Genomic DNA, 19,541 nt, shown 5'->3' with positions numbered 1-19,541 from the left:
ATTGGTCGGTGTCCTCCAGTCACGTGACGCGGGGCAGATGAACCCAGCGTGCGCGCGGTGCACTCTGGGACTTGTAGTCCAGCGGTGCGGGCGGGGCGCGGAGGGCGGCGCGGCGGGGACTGCGTGTCCCGTGGTGCCCTGCGGTGCCCCGGGGGTCCCTTGGTGCCCCGCGGCGGACGGAGCGGCTGGGCCGGGCCGGGCCGGGCCGGGCGGACACGATGTCGCGGCAGGGCGGGCGCGGCACCGAGAGCAAGAAAATGGTAAGAGAGGGGCCGGCGCGGCGAGCGCGGGGCACCCGGGGGACCGGCCCGGGGCGGGGGTGATCGGGCCCGGCCCGGAGCGCTCGGTGCGGTGGGGCCGGGCAGCCATCAGCGGCACCGGGCGCTCTCGTTTGTGGGAAGTTCACACCCAAAATGCTTCCCTGGCGTGTCTCGCTTCCCCTCTCCAACTCATTCCGCGTTATCAGCCCAGCTGAGTCAGGAACTGAGAGATGAAGCCCAAAGCTCCGGAGCTGAGCTCGGATTCTGGGTCAAACCAGGTCGAATTCATTAATTTTTAATGCAAAAGGAGTAATAAAAAATAAAACCTGGGGTTTTTTCTCCCTCTTTGGCCGTGAGGAGGTGCTGGGTCAGGCTTAGCTGCCCCCTCCTGCCTCTCCACACCCAGGGAATTCTTTTCTAGGGATTCAGCTCCTTAAATGCAACGATTGCTTAAAAAATGGTGTTAATTCACTGGAGTTCCGACACTTCCGTAGCCATAGAACAGATGCATCGTGTGGAGACTGTACACTGCTCTGCAGTGTCAAATAATAAAAATACTGGAGAAGTTTTGGGCACTTTAATTGCATCAGATGGGCTGAAAATGAAAAAAATTTGTCCAAATCTGAATGTAGGAGTTTGCCTTATTGTAACAGCTTAAGTTGCCTTTAATAACAACGTCTCAGCAATAACTGAGATCACCTCTGGGTGTGTTGGGGCTGATGGTGGCAGGTGACACTTCCATGGCCTCACACCATGACAGCACCTCAGGCTGGGGACAGCTGGATTCCCTCCATCCATCCCCATCCCCTCTTCACCTCTGTCTTTACTAGAAGACTGAAACTCTTAAAACCAACACAACCTCTTCTGCATGTCTGTTAAATTCTCTGCCAAGTCTCTGACTCCAGCTGAGCCAAAGGAACTTCCACCTTGTCCTTCCAGTGATGCAAATTGCCCAACCTTTAGTTTTCTGAGAGGAGAGCAAGTTTTTAAATAAAACCCCTGAATAATGTGTTCAGTTCTTTAGATCCAAAGTGGGACAACAGCTCCAAGCAGCCTGACTGGTTGTTTTCATACCTGAAGCCTTTTGGTTGCTGTTGTCCTTGTGAATGGCAATCCCAGAATCACAGAGTGGTACGGATTGAAAGGGGCCTTAAAGCTCATCCCATCCCACCCCTGCCATGGGCAGGGACACCTCCCACTGTCCCAGGCTGCTCCCAGCCCCCCTGTCCAGCCTGGCCTTGGACACTGCCAGGGATCCAGGGGCAGCCACAGCTGCTCTGGGCACCCTGTGTCAGGGCCTGCCCACTCTCACAGGGAAGAATTTTTTCCTAATCCAGGAACAAGACAAGGTGGAATTCCCTGTGTCCTCTACAAACCCAATTTCTGTTTGTTTGGGGGTGTTTCCTCTGTGTGTTTGTTGTGGCTTTGTGTGAACTTGTGGTGATCTGTGTTGTCACTTAACTCTGATCTTGTCTCTTTTCCCTCTCTGCCTGCTGCTGCTTTCATTCTCTAGTATTGGTATTTGCCATTCATTTCACCTTCTGCCTCTCTGCAGCTCATGGTAGGTGACAGATCCCAGGTCAGCCCCTGTGATCCCTCTGCATGCCAAAACTGACAGCAGAAAGCAGTGCTGGGGGTTTGTTTGTTCCCCAAAATACTTCCTTTTGCAGAGTTTTGTTCTGCAGCCTGTAATGACCTCATTAATCACTGGTCTGACTTAAGGCTCCCCAAAAATGCTCTTTGACATCATTTAAGGGTGAGGATCGAAGGTGGTGGCTGGGAGAGGAGAACTTTTCCCTTTTTTCACAAATTTTCTGCAAATCTGACAATCGTACAAAGAAAACATGAGTGACTTTGGTTGTGGCCAGTCCCAGTGGACGTGCACAGAACCTGTGTGCTGAGCTGGCCTGGGTTTGGCCTCCCTGAGCCTATTCTGGGTCTGAGGAGCTGATTTCAATCTGTGATGCAAATTCTGTGCCTGGACAACTTTCTAGGGACCAGACGAGTCCTTTTTCTTGGTACAGAATTTCATAAATCCCTGACTGGAGGAGCATTTTGGGCCTGTTGGAAGGACCAGAGCTGGAACCTAACAGGCACTGCCCGTTTGTAGCATGTTCACAAAACAGAGGGAAGAGTTTGAGTAAGATCTCAGCTCTAGGCCAGTAGCTGAGGTAAATTCAGGGCCCTGGCATGGCACCTCCAGCTATCCAGGAGGTGTTGGTCTCTTTCCCAAAATCCCAGAATGGTTTGGGTTGGAAGGGATCTTAAAACTCATCCAGTTCCACCCTTGCTAAGGGCAGGGACAACCTTCCAGTAGACCAGGTTCCTCCAAGCCCTGTTCCAAGGAGAATGAAGTTGTTGCCAGAATTGGAGCTGGGATCTCTCCTTATTAAGCACCAGATTCCTTTGAGACAGCAGGTCCCTGTTCCCCTCTGCGTGCCGAGGGTGGCGGCGCTGGACACAGAGGCAGCGGAGCTGGGGCGCGTTCTGTTGTGTGAATCTCTTTCCCTGTGCGCAGAACTCGGAGCTGTTCACGCTCACCTACGGCGCCCTGGTCACCCAGCTCTGCAAGGACTACGAGAACGATGACGACGTCAACAAGCAGCTGGACAAAATGTGAGTGGATGCACAAATGGGAGGGGATGTGCTGTGCTGGAGCCGTGTGGGATCATGGCAGGGATCACAGCCACATCCATACGTGCTGCTCCGGGAGCCAAGTCCTGGCAGGCTGAAGTTATTTAACGTTGACGTTTCTCAGATTAGGCTTTGCTTCTCTGCTGTCTTATTTTATAAATGTTTGTTGTCTTTCTAAAGCTGCTGCTCTGGTCCCTTCACAGGGGTTACAACATCGGTGTCCGGCTCATCGAGGACTTCCTGGCCCGTTCCAATGTTGGGAGATGCCACGATTTCCGTGAAACTGCGGATGTTATTGCAAAGGTAAGTGTCCAAGCACAGCTTTGTCAGGTTTTTTCGGGGTTTTGCATGTGAGGATGGAATATTTGCTATTCACAGGACTGTTCTGAGAGTCTGATGGAGATTTTGGGGAGTTAAAAAAAAGCTTTAGCCGAAGTACTGCTTGCTGGTGGGAACTGGAAGAAAGGAGAGGTGTTTGCAAACTCCTTGAGTAATTTTACAAAGACCAAAGATGTGCTGCTGCCTCACCTGTTCTTGTTCTTCCTGTTTGACACAACAGATTGCATTTAAGATGTACCTGGGCATCACTCCGAGCATCACCAACTGGAGTCCTGGGGGCGACGAGTTCTCCCTGATTTTGGAAAACAACCCCTTGGTGGACTTTGTCGAGCTCCCTGACAACCACTCAACCCTCATCTACTCCAACCTGCTCTGTGGGGTGCTGCGAGGTGCCCTGGAAATGGTGAGCCACCTCTCTCTTCCCTTGGGATGGGTGTATGGATAGCCAGGTGTCAGCAGATACTTCAATTCTGGTCCATGTTCGTGACTTCTGGGTTTGCTTTGGACTTGAGATGCATTCCCAGGAGAAGGGCTGGGCTGCAGGAGCACTTGGCTGCAGTCATGTGTGGCAGCTGAGGCCCAGAGGTGGTGCCTGAACCTCTTCAGTTCATGACCCAAGTTCAAGCACTTGTATCTCCCTGAGTTTGTATGAAGCTTCAAAATCCTCACTCTGCAGCTGCTGTGAGCCCAAGCTGGGAATTGGCCAGGACAAGAGAACAGCTGTGTCTCAAATTTAGGACTATGTAGAATCCTGTATGTCATATCATGCCCTCAGAGCCCTTAAGCTGGTGCTCCAGGATCGTCCAGTCCCTGGAGAAGCTGCTGTGAGGAGGGAGTTAGCAGCTCCTCTCTCCTCTTCCCTCACTTAGGTGCAGATGGCTGTCGACGTGAAGTTTGTCCAGGATACCCTGAAGGGCGACAGCGTCACAGAAATACGGATGAAGTTCATCAGGAGGATTGAAGACAACCTTCCAGCTGGGGAGGAGTGAACCACGGCCCCATCTCCCTGGGGACTGGAGGGACCAGCTGGGTTTGGCCATTAGTTTTCCTCACAGATCCATAGGGATCTCCTGCCCCTGCACACTCAGACTGACTCACTGACTGTTTCAGGTGTTATTTTCTTCTACTCTCATTTCCATCCTCTGTAGAAGACGATTGTCTGGTTGGTGTTTATTTCCCAGGTTCATTCTGAAGCTTTTTCATCAGGTGATGTCCTTTACTTTCCCTCCGGGGGCTTCCTACGCTCAGTTTCCAATTGTGACCTGAGTTGTGTGAGAACAGCTGCTCACACTCCAGGAGAGCTCCGGTCTCTTCACATCTGGATCGGTGTCGGATGGCCAGAATTGGAGACCAAGCTACAAGAGCCCACTAATTCCCTGCTAAACCCTGTCCTTCCTTAAATGAGGTGTTTAAAATCTGTTTGGAGATAAGTGTGTAGTGTTTCTGTAGAGCAAACTGGCTTCCTGCACTTGATTCTGAAGTCATTGGCAAATGCAGGCTTGATCCAAAGGGGTGACTGGGGAGAGCTGTTGGAGTGCTGGCACCAGGGTGGGGGCTGCTCTGCTCAGGGGGCCATGGCACCACAGAAATCTGAGAGTCCCATGCCTTTCCAGTGTCCCTCCCCCAGAAGCCTCACCACTCCCCTCTTGGGAGTCAAACTCCAGTGGAGCAGTAGGAACTATTTTACGTGGAGAAAGAGTGGATAGAATGGCATCAGTGCTCCACAGTGGGCACTGCCCAGGGCTGCATGGGGAGTCACGGGAGTGAGAACCAAACTCAGGCTGAGGTCTGGGAAGTGTTAAAGGCATTCCAGGCACTGTTCTGCTGTTGGGGGGTGTAAAGGCTGCGTGGTGTGACCAGTGCGGTGCCGGGGTTCATTCTCACTGGTGTTCAGGCTGCAGCAGAATTTCCCAGTTACTTGACCTGTGGCACTTGCTGCTCTGAAAAATAAATCCATAAGCAATAGATAACAAAAAGCAAGAGATTGGAACATCAGCTTCCTCTGCCACCCAGAGCCAGAGAACGCAGTCAGGCATTGGGTTCCCAAATCACTTTACATAGCATGAAGGCACAGCCCCATGAGGTCTTTGGGAGCTCCAGAATCTGTGTCGGTTGATGCCCGAGTGTGAGGTGAGAGGGAGCAACCCGCTACTTGTGCTGCTCTTTTTTGGCTTTTTTGGAGGCATGTTGGGTCATTTGGCACTGGATGGTTCACGCTGTCCCTTTATTGGCCCCAGAGAGTCCCTTTGGATGCCCTGTGTGACATGTGCCCTATGAAGGGACAGTGGGTGGCTGCAAGAGCAGTTGGAGGCCTGGCGGTGGCCTGGCAGTGGCAGTGGGTGTTGAGGGCAGAGGTGCCACATGGTCACGTTGCAGAGCTCAAAACCATCCCTTATTTCTCATTGTTGACCATTCCAAGTCACTTTAAAGCTGCATTTTAGAAGCAATTGCATTAAAAGAGTCGCGGTGTCAATTCTTTGGTCTCCTCGTGCCTGTGTTCTGTTGGCAGGTGCTGCTGGAGAGCAGCAGCAGGGGCTCACCCGCTGCCTGAGGCTGGCAAGGTGATAGTCGTGACAGGGTGCCCAGGGCTGGCAGGGTGACGGCAGCACTGCACCAAGAATTCCTGGCTGCCAGCATGCCTGGAAGCTGCTGCCTGGACAAACCTGCCCAGTATTCCACACACGGAGGGACTGCGGTGGCACTGGGGGCAGACACTCAGTGTGGGTGGTTTGGGGTCTGTGAATGCTGCTGTGTACTCAGTGTCTGGGACTTGTTGCCACCAGCCCAAGTAGCTGCTGCAGAGGGAGGACTCCGTGGGCATTTACAGTGGCAAAAAATCACCTGGAGGGCCATCTGTGCCTCCTCTCTCTGCCAGCTCGGTGCTGCTCCATGGCTGGTATCAGCTATGTAGTGCTGCTGCCAGGGGTGTGGAGACAAGGAACAGCAGAGGCTGCTCTCCAGGAGCAGGGGTTCCTGCTTCCCTTTCTTGTGTAAGTGCTCCCCAGGAGCCCTGCTCTGGTGGGATCTCTGCTCCGTGCTCATGGGCATTCCCTGCTCCAGGGGTCACCCTGTGGTCATGAGCCATCCTGGGCATTGAGCGCCCGGAGCTTTGCCCTGACCTCTGCCAGCCCTGAGGACGGGGAAGTGGCAGCTTTTGCAATAAAGTGGCTTTTTTTGTCTGGCCAGGAGCAGGAGCCAGGCCTTACCAGCCAGGGCAGCCCCAAACAGCCCCAACACGCACCCAGCTCCTGAGGCTGTGTCCCAGAGGATGTGGGGGGAGTGAGATCCCATGACCTCACCCCTGCAGAGAGTGGATCCCAGACTCCTGCTCCCTTGGGAATTACAGTAATTTGCTGGGACGACAGGGTCAAAACCAGCCCAGACCTTCTGGAAGAACAAAAAGCAGAAATTGCATTAAGTAAATTAAAACTGTCTACTACTGAGCAGCTCACTGCAGACAAGGGAGAATATGCAAAAAGCTCTGTTTGAAACCTACTAAATATTACCATGTGCTGTTTATAGGAAACAAATGGGGAAAGGCATCTGCATCAATAAACCCCAACGTGGCTGGGCTTGGACTGAAGCCTTTCCACGGCTCTCGGTTATTGAATACCCGTTGCTTTCATGTGGTGCCAGCCCTGACCCCTGACACATACCGCGGAGGGGAAAGTTGACTTGTGGGAATAATAGACATTCCTAGTGAGCAATTTAACCTGGCAGGAAAAGAGGCGACTTCCAGCCTCTCACATCCCTGTGTGATATTGGAGATGACAATAGCAACAGGTCAAGGGGGCGACGCAGAACATGGGGCGGGAGCGGTGCCGGAGAGTGATGCTGTGGGACCCCGGTGCCTGGGGCCAGCCCCTCATCCAGCCCCGTGTGCCCTGTGATGGCATCGGCCACAGCACCGTGTCCCAACCACATCCTAGGCTCCCGCAGCAACAGGATGCAGGAGCTTTGGTTGCGGCAGCGCCTGCAGAGGCGGAAGGAGCTTTCCAGCCCTTGTTCTCCTCCAGCATGGTTCCCTCCTGCAGGAAAGTGGGACATTGGCTGGTGTCCTGATGGAGCACACTGGCAGGAGTTGTAGTTCTGTGCGGGACTCACAGGGTCTAGGGTGAGGGTTTAAACCAGTTCATGTCCCCAGCATGGGGACAACCTGGCCAGTGTTGGAAAACCTGGACAACCTGGCTGCCGCTCTTGGCTGTGGCAAGCCCCAGCCACACTCCCCACTTTTCCGCTTGCCCAGAGCCAGGTGGTCCCTCCTCTACTCTCCCACAGGAAGCAGAGCTCCCATCCCTACTCCTGTCACCCAAACCGGGGTGGGTGACAGCCCTGGGCACTGTCCAGGCCCCATAGTCCAGCACTTGCTGAAGGGGCAGAGGGATAGTGCCGGGATCCTGGATGGGACAAGAGAATCTCTCTGGGAAAGAAGCGTTTCCGGGCTGGTGTCCTCATTGCTGGGGTAGCTCCCACAGCTTTCAGCCAGATGTGCTTGGCCAGGGTGCCGGGCACTCCCTGGGGCCATGCAAAAGATGTTTCACCCATGAGGGCTCGTGCACTGGGGACAGGGTTTGTTGGCAGGGCTGGAACGGTGCTGGATGCCCCAAGCAGCCAAGGTGCGGGTGGTGCCAGCTGGGGCGGGTGGATACCAGCCCCTCGGGGGGCTCTGGCCCCGTGTCCCTAAGCACCCACCACATGCAGGTACGGGATACTCGGGGCGTGGGTACCACTCAGGTGCGGATCCAACTTGCCCCAGATGCCCATTTGTGGCCAACCTGGCTGAGCATCTCCCCATGCTTGGCACCACACAGGCACCAAATCCATGAGAATGTGTTCTCTGCCTGATAATGATCTGGGAAGTTTGGGTGTCTGGATGTTTTTATAATCCTTCCTGGGCCCCTGGGCCGGCTGCAACACGTGTTTGGCTATCCCGGAAGCCCAGGCAGCTGACAAAATCCTCTCCCCAGGCACGGCCACGCTGCACCCCCGCCTGCCCTGGCCCAAACGCAGTTTCCAAAGCTGGGAATGCCTCTGGCAGCAGCGCCGGGTCAGGGCAGCCCTTTGGCGATGCTCCTTGGCACACGCCCTCCCGCAGCATCCCTTGCCAGGGCGAGGAAGAGGAGGAGGTGTCTGCAGTTCCTCCCTCGGGTCAGGGGACACAGGAGCAGCCCCGGCGGCGCTGCTCGGAGCTGAGCCACATTCTGGTGGCGTTTGGTATTGGGGGTGATGGGAAGGAAGCTCCATTGTTCCTCTTTTATTGTTTTGTGTTTCCTAAGCGGGATCGGCACCCTCCTCCCACGCTCTGCCCGGCTGCGGAGCGGATCCAGCCCTGTGAAAGCCAATGCTGCGCTGGAGGCGGCTGCTGAGCGCTAAGCAAAGGGAAATGCAGGGAGAATCGTCCCTGCTTCCAGCACAGACAGGCCGCCAGAAGCACGTGTAGAGCTGACGAGTGGCTGCAGCAGGGACACATCTCAGTGTTCCCCTGTCCCTGGTCAGGCCCGTGCTCCCGGGTCTCCGTGGTGCTTTGTTCTTCTATGCGGCCATTCAGGCAGCGGCAGCTCGTGCCAGCTGCAATGGGAACAGATGATCCAGTCGCAGGGAAGGAGGGTGACATGGGCCATGCCACCATTCCCAACCCCATGGCGTCACCCAGTGAGGACGGCGGTGGGACAGTCCAGGCCCCCATATCTCATTCTACCCCACACACCCAAAGCCCAGGAATTCAAACCACAGCACCGCTGTCCCACCAGCAGCACCTCCATTCCCCTCTGGAAGCCGCCCTCAGCTGCTGGTGGTGCAGGATGTGGCACAGGGACACAGCGTCCTGTGGAGCCGGGATCCACCCAAAACTGTGCTGGAGTGCCCGTGGGATGCGTACAGCTCAGGCCCCAGCTTTGCACCACAAACACCGAATCCATGAGCTCAGTGGACCCCAGGAAGCCCAGGGCAGCAGGGCCGTGCCACTCCAGCCTTCTCGAATTTCCACAGGAAAATTCCATTTTCCCAGCTGCAGCCAGGACTCCAAGAGCCCAGCATGGTGGGTTTGCCCAGAGGCAGCTTGGGAAGCTGCTGGTGCTCAGCAGCCTTGGCCCACAATGAGAGCCAGAAACAGGCAGGAATTCTGATGAGAAATGTTTGTTTTCTTTTAAAATAATTTTAATTGTGGCTTCTGAGTAAGGAGCCTCTGGAGTGGTTGCTGTATCCCTGAGCCTGTCGTGAATGAGAGGTTTGGGCATGAATCGCTGGCAAAAGCAGGTTTGCTATAATTTTGTCACTCTATTTCTTATGATGTAGATAAATCACACCAAGGAAAATCGGATTAAAAACAATCTCCAGTGATTTAGGTGGAAATGGGGACAGAAAAAGGAAGGGAGGAAGAAGTCAGGTATGCAAGGAGGTAAGGGACACTCCCCAAGCTGAGTCACCAGGTGCAGAGAGGATCCCCTAACTAAATTCAGCCTCAGACTGGATCAGTGGATTAAGTCGAAAGGATTTACCAACACTTAATCATAACAATACCTCATTAACACAGCAATAGCAGCACTTGATCAACTGAATAATTTAATTCACACAAAATTATTCAAATGGGATTTTCTATAACCATAATTCTAAGTGAATTATACATCTAAAGTAGCAACATCCATAACGTGCACAAGCACGGACATAAAGAGCCTGCACAAAGAAATAGACCTGTGAGAAATTATCTTTGAGTCCAGCAAAATACTCACATTGATGCATCTTCTCAACGGTGAAGGGTTGAACCCCACAGGGTGGGGGGTATCAGCCCAGGCTCCATCATCATCGTTGGTCCTCTGGGTATCACAAACAGGATGAGCTCCAAGAGGAATTCTGCTCTGAGGGAGATCCTGGCGCAGCCGCTGCAGCCCAGGAGAGCTCAAAGGGTGTCACTCAGGACCACTGGTTACAGGGTTGTGAGACGATTGACTTCAGTCATCAGTGAATTCCCATCTTAGCCACAATCCCAGTTGGTAGCTATGGGAATTTTCCTCGAAGTGCTCAGTAACTAAAATATGATTCCACTCAGGATGTTTTTCAGGCAGAAAAATAAAGCCTTGAGGCTGTTTGTAAGAGGAAACAGAAGCTCCTGAGAGACTAGGAATTCTGGGAGCAGAGTGGATTTCTGATAAGCTCAAGGGGAGCCACCTGCCCAGAAAACATTACTTAAAGTGGAGACCTAATGAGCCAGGATGTCCCTGATCCCATCCTGTCCCCCAACCCCGATCCCATCCCTGCCATGGCGAGTGGCTCACCACAAGCAGGACTGAACCAGATGCCTGGATGACCAGGGACGGCTGCAGTCAAGACTTCCGAACAGTTCAGTTAATAGAGAGACAAGAAAACAATTTGAAAATTTAAAACCAATCCCCTCCCTGAATGAAGTGAAGCCCCAGACGTTCCTTGCAAGCCCCAGGATCCCGTTGGCTTCTCCCTGCCTGTCACACAGACACAGGAGCTGACTCGGGGAAAGTGCTCGCCAGAACAATGTCTCTTTTTACAGCAAAAAAATACTGATTTTATTTTAATTAGTGCTAGTGCTGACATCCAAGAGCTCAGGGAGAAGTTGCCAGGCACTGGGCTGGCTCTGCCCTGGGCTGTGGCTCCTTGTCCCCGTCCCATGGCAGGCACAGAGCCCCCCACAGCTGCCCGCGTGCCCCGGCTGGAGCCAGCGACTGCCCGGGGCTGGGACCAGCATTGTGGCCTCTTGCCCAAGCTCTTGGCCAGGGCTGTCACTGCTCCCCAGGCCCCTCAGCACCGAGCCATTGCTGGGAAGGCGCTTGAGCAAGATGCCACAGAGGAGCTGGAGGGTGTTCCCTGCCAAGGGGAGAAATCCAGCGGCTTCCTCGAGCATGGAACACTGAAACGACCCGGTGGGACCTCTGCTTGCCTAGCGCTGAGGAGCCTGGAGGGAACAGAGAGGCAATGGGGCTGTCCTGGGCTCCTGCATCACCCCAGCCTCCCTCACTCCCACATCCCCTGAGCTCCCGCATCCCGTTACCCCAGGGTTCAGCGTCCCTCTGTCCCACACTCCTGCAGCCCCCAGGCTCCCGCATCCCGGCCAGGCAGGGCACGGAGCACCATGCCGAGGGTGCCGGCTGGCCGGGAGCTGGAGAGCGGAGCGTTAACCGGGACAGCCGGGCCGGGGAGCGGAGCCCGAGGAATGAGGAAGCCGGAGCGGGTACCGTAGTGGAAAGGGCTTGGCACAGGCTGTGGAAAATGGAGGCCTAGAGAAATGTGACAGCAGGCTGGCCTGGCCGGCAGTACCACACAGGCGTAGTTAAGCCTTCAAGCCTGCCATTGTTCTCCCCTAATTATTCCCACTCCCTGAGTATTACACCCCATAATTCAGGAAAGCTGAGTAATGGAAGAAACAACAGCAATTTTAATCTCTCAGTACCGGTGGTCTCCACCAAAAAAACGCTTTCAAGAGCTCTGCGGTTGCGACTTCCTCGGTCTGGTGGGCAGTGGAGGGGAGGGGGAGCACGGCCACCGGCCCGCGGGTGCTCGGCCGAGACTGGGGGCAAAGAGGCCAGCGGGGACGGGACCAGAACCTTGCTCCAGGTGATGGGAGGTGATGGGAGGGGAGCGTGCAGGATGCTGGGAGCATCCCCACCAGGTACCACATGAGCCCCACGCTGGCAGCCCCTTGTCCCCTGCACGGGGGGACATGGTGTCCTCAGTGGGGAGGACCAGAGCTGGGCAAGGCACTCTCACTGCTGACACTGTATCCTCTGTTCTCGGCTAAACCACACAGACCTGGGCATCAGTTTTTGGTGAAAAAGTGTTTTCCTTCCTGGGAACTGGCTCTTAGGAAAGGAAATTCTGAACTCCCTAGAAATGCTCTTGCTTTTTGACAAAAGCCACCACAGGTTTGTTCTCTAAGGAGCAAGCTCTGGGTAAACACATTCCCACTCCTGCAAGGAGAGAGTCCAGGAGTCAGCACTGGCAGCACCAGGGTGCTCTGGAGGACCTCACATGGGCAGGAGAGACCCCCAACGCTGCCTGTGCCCCTCTGCCCACTCCAGCACCCCTGGCCAAGCACCTGCATTGGCTCACCAACCCCGTTCCCACTCTGGCTCTGGGCATGAGTAACGTGACTGGTGGGTCAAAATGAGCCTTTGGCTGATTTAGCATCATCTGCTCATCAGATCTTGGGGAGCAGGAAGAGGAGGATGGGCAGCAGTGCCCTCAATGGGGCCAGAAGTGATGCACTGAGCTGGGACTGGGCATCTCTTGGGAACAACACGAGGCCAGGGCATCTGCCAGCTTTCATCCATCCTTCCATCCTTCCATCCCTTCCTCCTCAGCTCTGAGATGCAGTAAAAGCACAAAAATAAGCTCAGGTCTGCCCTGCCCCAGCTTCCTGCAGGCACAACACTCACCGGCTACAAACTACCACAACCATCTTCCCTCCTCTTGGAAGTTTTGGCAGTAACAATGCTCACTGAAATAGACCGTGAAGTCACAGAGCCGGGCAGGGACCTCACATACTGAGGAGCCCATCAGGGCTGTGCAGGGATCGCACCAGAGCCAAGGGGACAAGGCCAGTGGTTTTGAGACGCAGTTCAGCATCACTTCTCAGCAGCTGCTCTGAAGTTTGGCTGCAGGGTGCTCAGGTCTCTGCTGCATTTAGCAAAACAACTGGAGGTCACATCCCTCATCCCAGGTACAAACTGAGGCAATGGCCCTGCCATCCTGGGAGCCACGTGACAAGCCACCAGCCCTAGGGGACAGATCACTCCACTGCCACCCCTTAGGGCTGACCCTAATGACACACAGCTCAACCTGATCGAGCGCTGCCCCTTGGCACATCCCACCAGCACCCGAGGTGACTCAGCAGGGCAGTTGAGCTGGGATGAGGTGGCCCAAAGGTGACAGTAGCGGTGGGCACTGTGTCTGTGTGGTCTGAGCCATCTGGATGCACTTACAGCAATACTGCAGCAATTGCGGAAAGATCAAAACTCTTCAGGCCAACCTTGATTCCCAGTGCATTTTTTGCATTTTTGAGGACTCGAGTCTATAACCTGACAGCGGGAGGGGTGTTGCCTGCACAGCCCTGGAGCCCTCGGCACTGTGCTGCCAGATTCTGGAAGTGACGCCTGGGCTGCCCTGGCACCGCCACAAGATCCCCGGGATCCTGGGAATTACCCTGATGAAATGGTGCTGGGTCCTTTGTCTGCACCCAGCACTCGGAGTGGGCACTGCTTCTGCTGGGGGGTCAAATCCCTGAGCAGGGCCCTGCTGAGACCCTGCTGCACCCTGGGGCTCCTGCTTACAGTGACTGGAGGGGGCAATCCACGTGTCCCCATCGCTGGGGCCAGGGGAGATGCCAAGAAGTAACTGCCACCCACACCTGCCCCAGGAAATGACACGGTCCCATCCATCCCCGCCTCCCTCCTGCGATTTCCCATCCTCTTTGAAGCTCAGATGGGGAAACTTGTCCCAGCACCCAACATGGGGCATAAAGGGTTTGAGACTGTGACAGGTTTGGTTGGCTTATGCTGTGCTGCTGTCACCTCACTGCTGTGCCTGGGAACGTCCTGGTAACAGCCATGGCTGGGGAATGGCTGGGGCACTGGTGCTGTACTGGACACACTGGAGCTCCACTGTCACCTCTGAAACAGAGGATCTTCTGCAGCCCATGATGAAGACCATGGTGAGGCAGGCTGTGTCCCTGCAGCCCGTGGCACTGCAGCACTGTGGCAGTGTGGCCTTGAACAACAGCTCCTCTGAGAGGTGGCAGCCCCCATAATTAATCATTAGTTCAGCCCTTGTGGCAGGGCAATGGAGAGGGCACAGGGGTGGGGGGGGGGACACAGGGGTAATGGAAGGGGCAAGGGGTGGTGGAGGGGGCACAGGGAAGGAAGAGAGGGCACAGGGGTAGTGGAGGGGGCACAAGGATGTTGGAGGAGGCACAGTGGAGGCGGCTCCTGCTCCCATGCCAGTCCTGCCCGTGCTGACTGACTGGTTCAGTCATTAGCAGGAGTGGGGCTGTTTGGCTTTTCCCTTCTCCGCCTGGAAAGGGGCCACTTACTGTTTTACAACTAAAATAACAAATTATTTCATAGAGGCTGGAGCTGCTGGGAACTCTTGGGCCATGGTGCTGCGCCGGGGCAGGCACAGACCCCCAGGTCCCCTCCCCAGTGCTGGCACAAGCAATGACCCAGGATCCCCAAAATGGGCCCGCCCATGTGGAGCACACAGCTCCCACCAGCACGGGCAAAGGGGGCAGGAGGGATGGAGAAGGAGAAAAGGGAACAGCAGGGCAGTGGCTGGCATGTCCCCATGATTGTCTGTCCCTGTTGATGGTCATCCCACCATGGGGACACCATCCCTGGTGGTGCCCAGGGACCCTCAGCCCTGCATTCAGCACTCCAGGGCGAGCAGGCTCTGTGCAGTGCTGGGCCTGCAGCAGCCCCAGCCCCCCAGGATGGCATCTGCATCCTGTGGCAATGCCACATCCCGAGCACTCGGCTTCCTCTGGGAAAGGGATGCTGACCTGTGCCCCGCTTCCTCTCCCGGGGAAGGCGATGGGAACCAGCCCTGTTGCCCGGTCCCTGCCCTCCCCTCTGGAGCTGCTCACGCAATGTCTGGCCATGCAGATGGATCTCAGGGTGCCGCAGGATGCAGCACCCACCAAACAGGGCCCTCCACGCCCCCTCCCCAAGGCGACTTGCTGACAGCCCCAACAATAGGGCAGCTGATAAAACCCTACAGCCACGTGTGCCCTTCCCTGTTCATGTCCACTATGGCCCCAGTGCCAGCCTCGTGCTGGGGGATGGATGGGGGCTAGAGGAGCTGAGCTGGGGGTGCCAGGAGCCTGGAGCCTGCCAAGACCCGGGCCAATGTCTCTGCTCTGCCAGCCTGACCTCCTCAGAGAATGACCCCCATAAAACGAAGCAGCAGCTGTTTGGTGGATAATAAAATGTTTTGGGTTTTTTTCTGTTTTACAACTAGTTTACTGCCTAAACGTTTCAGCAGCTCAGCAGAGCACCAGGGCAGCAAACTTCCTCTGTGTGCTCCAGGCAGCTCCCAGACAGGCTGCAGGACCCTGCCCTCATCCCATGGGTTGGGTCCCCAGTACTCATGGGAGCACCCACCCCAGTCACCAGTGCAGGAATGGCACAGGGAGGAAGGATCAAAGTGGGGGGGGGGGATGGGGAGGGGGGGTGACAGCAGCTGGGCGAGCCTGCTCCTGACAGCCCCTTTCTGTCTCCCTTCAGAGGCAGTTGGGTGCTGCGGGGTCACCCTGGCTCCAGATTGGAGCAGCCCCCAGGACCCAGGGACTCCATTCATCCACCAGCTCTGGAGGCAGATTTACTAGCTCATAGCCAGGGGTGTTTATGGTGGGCTGGAATGTGCGTCCCCAGCACGTGATGAATTTACAACGTGCCAACGAGTGGATTTATTCCAACCCCACTGTCAGTGAATTAATCACAGCAGCCACGGGAAGGCTGGACGTGCAGGTGGGGAGAGGTGCCCAGAGAGGGCGGTGGTGGGGGCACATTGGGGCATCACAGGGATGGTCCTGCCTCTGGTTGTGTTGAGCCGTGATGAGCTCTGGGGCTGCCGCATCCCCTCCAGCGCTCCTGGGAAGGGCCAGCAGCCTCCAGGGCTGCCCTGGGAAGAGATTTAAAGTTCAGCTTCCAATTCCACGTGCCGTTTTCAAACAGAGGTCCGGGAGCCGCCAGCTACCACCTGGGCTGGTGCTCTGCAGACAAGGGAGCCCTGGAAACCGTAGGTGAGTGCAGTTTTTCCATGCATATGTATATAGGAGCAGAGTCAGCTGCCAAAGTAAATACAACCCTTCCCTTTCCAAAAATGTCCTCCAGGAATTGTAAAGGATCCTGGAGCAAGAATTCTGTCTCAGATCCTCTTTGCTTTCTATTGGGGGAAGTGTATAAACTCGCTCTGATTCAGCCGGAGCAGAGGCAACGTGAGAGTGTTTTTTTATGACATGCACCAAAGGTACTGGGAGCCGGAGCCACCATGTGTACCCCGGGCAGGGCTCATGCAGGAAAACAATCCCAGTAAAGAGCTTTACAGCCACCGAGGAATGTGGAACCTCCACCAGCCCTGCCGAGCCTTGCAAAGCTAATTGCTTTGGGATTTGCTCTTTGGGGGGGTCGAGTCTCCATGGTTGCTGCCTCAAAGGGTCCCAGCTGCCCTTGCGGTTCATTAGGATGCTGAGCGGGGAACTGGAGATGCTTTTAGGAGGCTGCAGCGGTTGTGGGGTAAGGGAAGGAGCCCTGCGGTTCCCAGCTGCAGCCCTGCCTTCTCCCGTTACAGCCGGGGACCCTTCCTGCCCCGGCGGGGTCCTCGATCGGAGCTGGCGGTGGCAGTGGTGGCCCCGTAGCTGCTGAGCCAGGCGCTGTCCCTGACCCCAGCAGGACCATTCCCTTCAATCTGACCCACGGACCCATCCCGGGCTGATTCCCCAGGAAGAAACTCAGGGATGTTTTTTGAGGCCAATGCATCCTCATGCCTCCCTGGGCAAGGGCTGCAGCGGCTGATCGTGACGTGGTGCTGCACCCGTGGCCACCGCAGCCCGTCCCCCCAGGCCCCGGCTGCTCGCGTGTTTTCTTAACTGAACTTTTTCTGCTCATTTAAGTGACTTTGGAAAATGGGATTTTGGCTCTTAAATCGTTCAGGGGCTTTTGAAAATTTGACTCTAAATACTTTCCGAAGTGCATTTGTATGAAGTAATTCTCTCCAACCTCCCACAGTGGTAGTCAGATTGCATTTAATCCATCACTGAATGTTCCCGAAGGCTGGGATCTGGCACCATGCTCCACACGGAGCCGTGGCTCGCCCCGCACTGTGCCGACTCCCTGCCCAGTGTCCTCCTGCCTGGGCCACCTCTCACCTGTATGTCACTGCTGGCACAGCCGGGGAGGTGCCCCCAGACCCTTGTCTGCCCTTGTCACCCCATGCTGGTACCCTGAGCAGGCACAGCAGCACACCCCAGCTCTGCTTGGTGCTGCCAGCCCAGCCCCTGGCCCCCTCCCACCCCCACGGCACATTTTCCTGCTGAGCACCAAGGGCTGGTTTTCCTAGCACAATTATCTGTCTTTGTGGAAACATGGAAATGATATTCCAATGCACGGGGCTGATTTGATTATGTCCGTGACCCACTGAAATTAAGTTAAGGCATTTTTCAGCCCTAGATTGAATTATGTCTCCTCCCTCTCTCTTGTTCCTCCTGTGCAGAGCAGTGGGATGGCTGGGATGGGGATTTTGGGAGGCAGTAAGCCTGGGACCCTGAGGTGCAGCAGTGCCAGGGGCTGCTGTGGCACCGATGCTCTCGCTGGTTCACGTGTGGCCCTGGCAGGGCCAGTGCAACGCTGGGACACCATGGAGCCCTGGCACAGCAGTGGGTGCAGAGCTGCCAGGAGATACAGGCAGCGGAGCCTCTAAATCCCGCTCTAAGCCCGGCTTCCCTCTCCCACCGGGAAGGAGAGCCCTCAGCATTGGCTCAGCACAGTGCTGAGAGGTATCAGTTGTTTAGCTCAAATAAATAAATTTTAAGTAGGATGAGTTACTCAGGGTTATGGCACTGGGTGAGTTGGGATGTTGCTCGCTTTCCTTGCTCAGCACAAGGAGCTGGGATTGCTGTGGCCTCGGGCTGCAAGCTGTGAGCTTTCGCCTGGATACATTTTGGGCTGGAATAGAGTTAATTTCATGGTGATTTTCCCAACAGCTGGTACAGAGCTGGGTTTTGCCTTTACACTGATGCGTTGGGTGTTGCTTGGTAATGTTTCTTCAAGTCCTACATATTTTTCAGTTCCCTGTTCTTTGCCAGTGAGCAGGTGCACCAGCACCCAAACCAGAGGATCAGGGGGCTGCAGTCAGCAGCAGCTGTAACTCCACAAGGTGAAAAAGAAAAGAAAGAACCCAGTGAGGGTTTAGAAGACCCCAGAGCAAAAATGACCCTTGCTGGGTAGCAGGAAGAAGCCTGTGCATGGCCAGGAGCAGCCAGAGTGGCACAGCACAGCCAAGGTGCCATGGCTGCACCCCAGGCTCCATCCTGGTGAAGGGACAGGCCTGCGGAGGAACGAGCCAGCACAGGAGAGATGACAGGCGGCAGAGGCCAGGACGGAGTGAGGCTGCAGCCGATGGTTTGCTCTGTGGGACAGAGGAATGTCTGTGCTGGCAAACAAGTCTCTGAGCAGAGGAAATGCTTTGCCAGTGAGAGCTCTGGTTAAACAAGGCTGGTTCACTTCTGCGGGAGCTGCTGTGCCAGTGGAGGCCCCTCCATGCTCTGCCCTGCGCCCAGGTGCTGCAGGTGGGACAAGGGCGGGGGCAGGAGAGCTGATACTGCCGGGACACTGTGGCCGCGGTGCCCAGGTGGTGGCAGAGCAGTTGCTGCCAGCAGCCATCCTGCTGGGGCCGCGCTCCCCGAGCAGCAGGTCACCATGTGCCGTGGTTCGGCCGGGCTCAGCCCTGTCCTGGAGCAGCCTTGGGGCTGCTCTAAGCTGCTCACCGTGGCCTTCGGTGGGGACTGTGGTAAGGCACCAGCTGCGGGTGGACCCCCAGCCCTGCCTGCTCAGGGCACGGAGGGGACCCCAGCCCCGTCCGCCCTCGCAGGGCACAGCACATCAGCATTCCTGGGAGCAGGGTCCGGCCCCACGGCGGCTGCTCGCCGAGGGAAGGCATTGAGGGGGGATTAGCCGTCTGATGCCCCCCTTGCTCAGGCGCTTAATACAGAAAACAAACACCCTTGTGCACCCAGCGGCCTCCATCCCGACGGGTTTTCTCCGTGCCCGTTGCCTGAGCAACCCTAATCTGCCTCCCGGGGCACACCGGGGCCCTGCACCCCCGGGCCCGTGCACCCCGGCAGCCGCGGCAGTGCCGGCGGTGTCCCGGCTGTGCCTGGCACGCGGCTGCCAGCGGGACGCCGCGGCTCCTCCGCCTTGGGAATGGGCAGCACACCGTGCTGGGAAAGGCGGGAGGTGGGGCCTGCGGGCACCCCGTTCCCCTGGGATTGGGGCACCTCTGTCCTGGTGTGTGATTTAAAACTGTGCCGAGACACGAGGCAGCAGGACCCGGCTGCACTGGCACCACATTTCCAAACTGTTCTGCCCAGGGCGACAGGATTTTCAGGGTGGCAAAGTTCCCCCACCACAGAAGTGGGGAGCATCTCCCGCTGTGGCCCTGTGTCCACGAAGGAAATGGGCGATGGTTTGGGGGGGAGCATGGGGGCAACGCTGCTCCAGCCCTGGGCCGCTATACTGGCAAGAAGGTTGGGCCCCATGGTGCCCCATCCCAGGGTGCTCTGCAGATGGCGGG

General features: G+C 56.2%; 1 protein-coding gene across 2 annotated transcripts; it reads left to right on the top strand.

The window, feature by feature from the left end:
• The first annotated feature begins 139 nt into the window (after positions 1-139).
• Positions 140-5,706, top strand: TRAPPC3 (trafficking protein particle complex subunit 3). Of its 2 annotated transcripts, XM_042015604.1 has the most exons (6): positions 156-260; positions 1,774-1,821; positions 2,779-2,876; positions 3,098-3,197; positions 3,454-3,636; positions 4,103-5,706. In XM_042015604.1, exons 1-6 carry the CDS (start codon positions 219-221, stop codon positions 4,220-4,222), a joined length of 591 nt encoding a protein of 196 aa, XP_041871538.1. In that variant the 5' UTR covers positions 156-218; the 3' UTR covers positions 4,223-5,706. The 2 variants fall into 2 exon arrangements, with proteins under 2 accessions (XP_041871539.1, XP_041871538.1); XM_042015605.1 differs by lacking the exon at positions 1,774-1,821 and having other exon boundaries at positions 140-260.
• The last annotated feature ends 13,835 nt before the right edge of the window (positions 5,707-19,541 follow it).

The sequence above is a fragment of the Corvus kubaryi genome, unplaced genomic scaffold (assembly GCF_017639235.1).
Source record: "Corvus kubaryi isolate FWS band 111438036 unplaced genomic scaffold, C.kubaryi_AGA036_p1.0 split3-37304, whole genome shotgun sequence".
NCBI lineage: Eukaryota > Metazoa > Chordata > Aves > Passeriformes > Corvidae > Corvus > Corvus kubaryi.
This window is presented reverse-complemented; position numbering and strand designations above follow the sequence as displayed.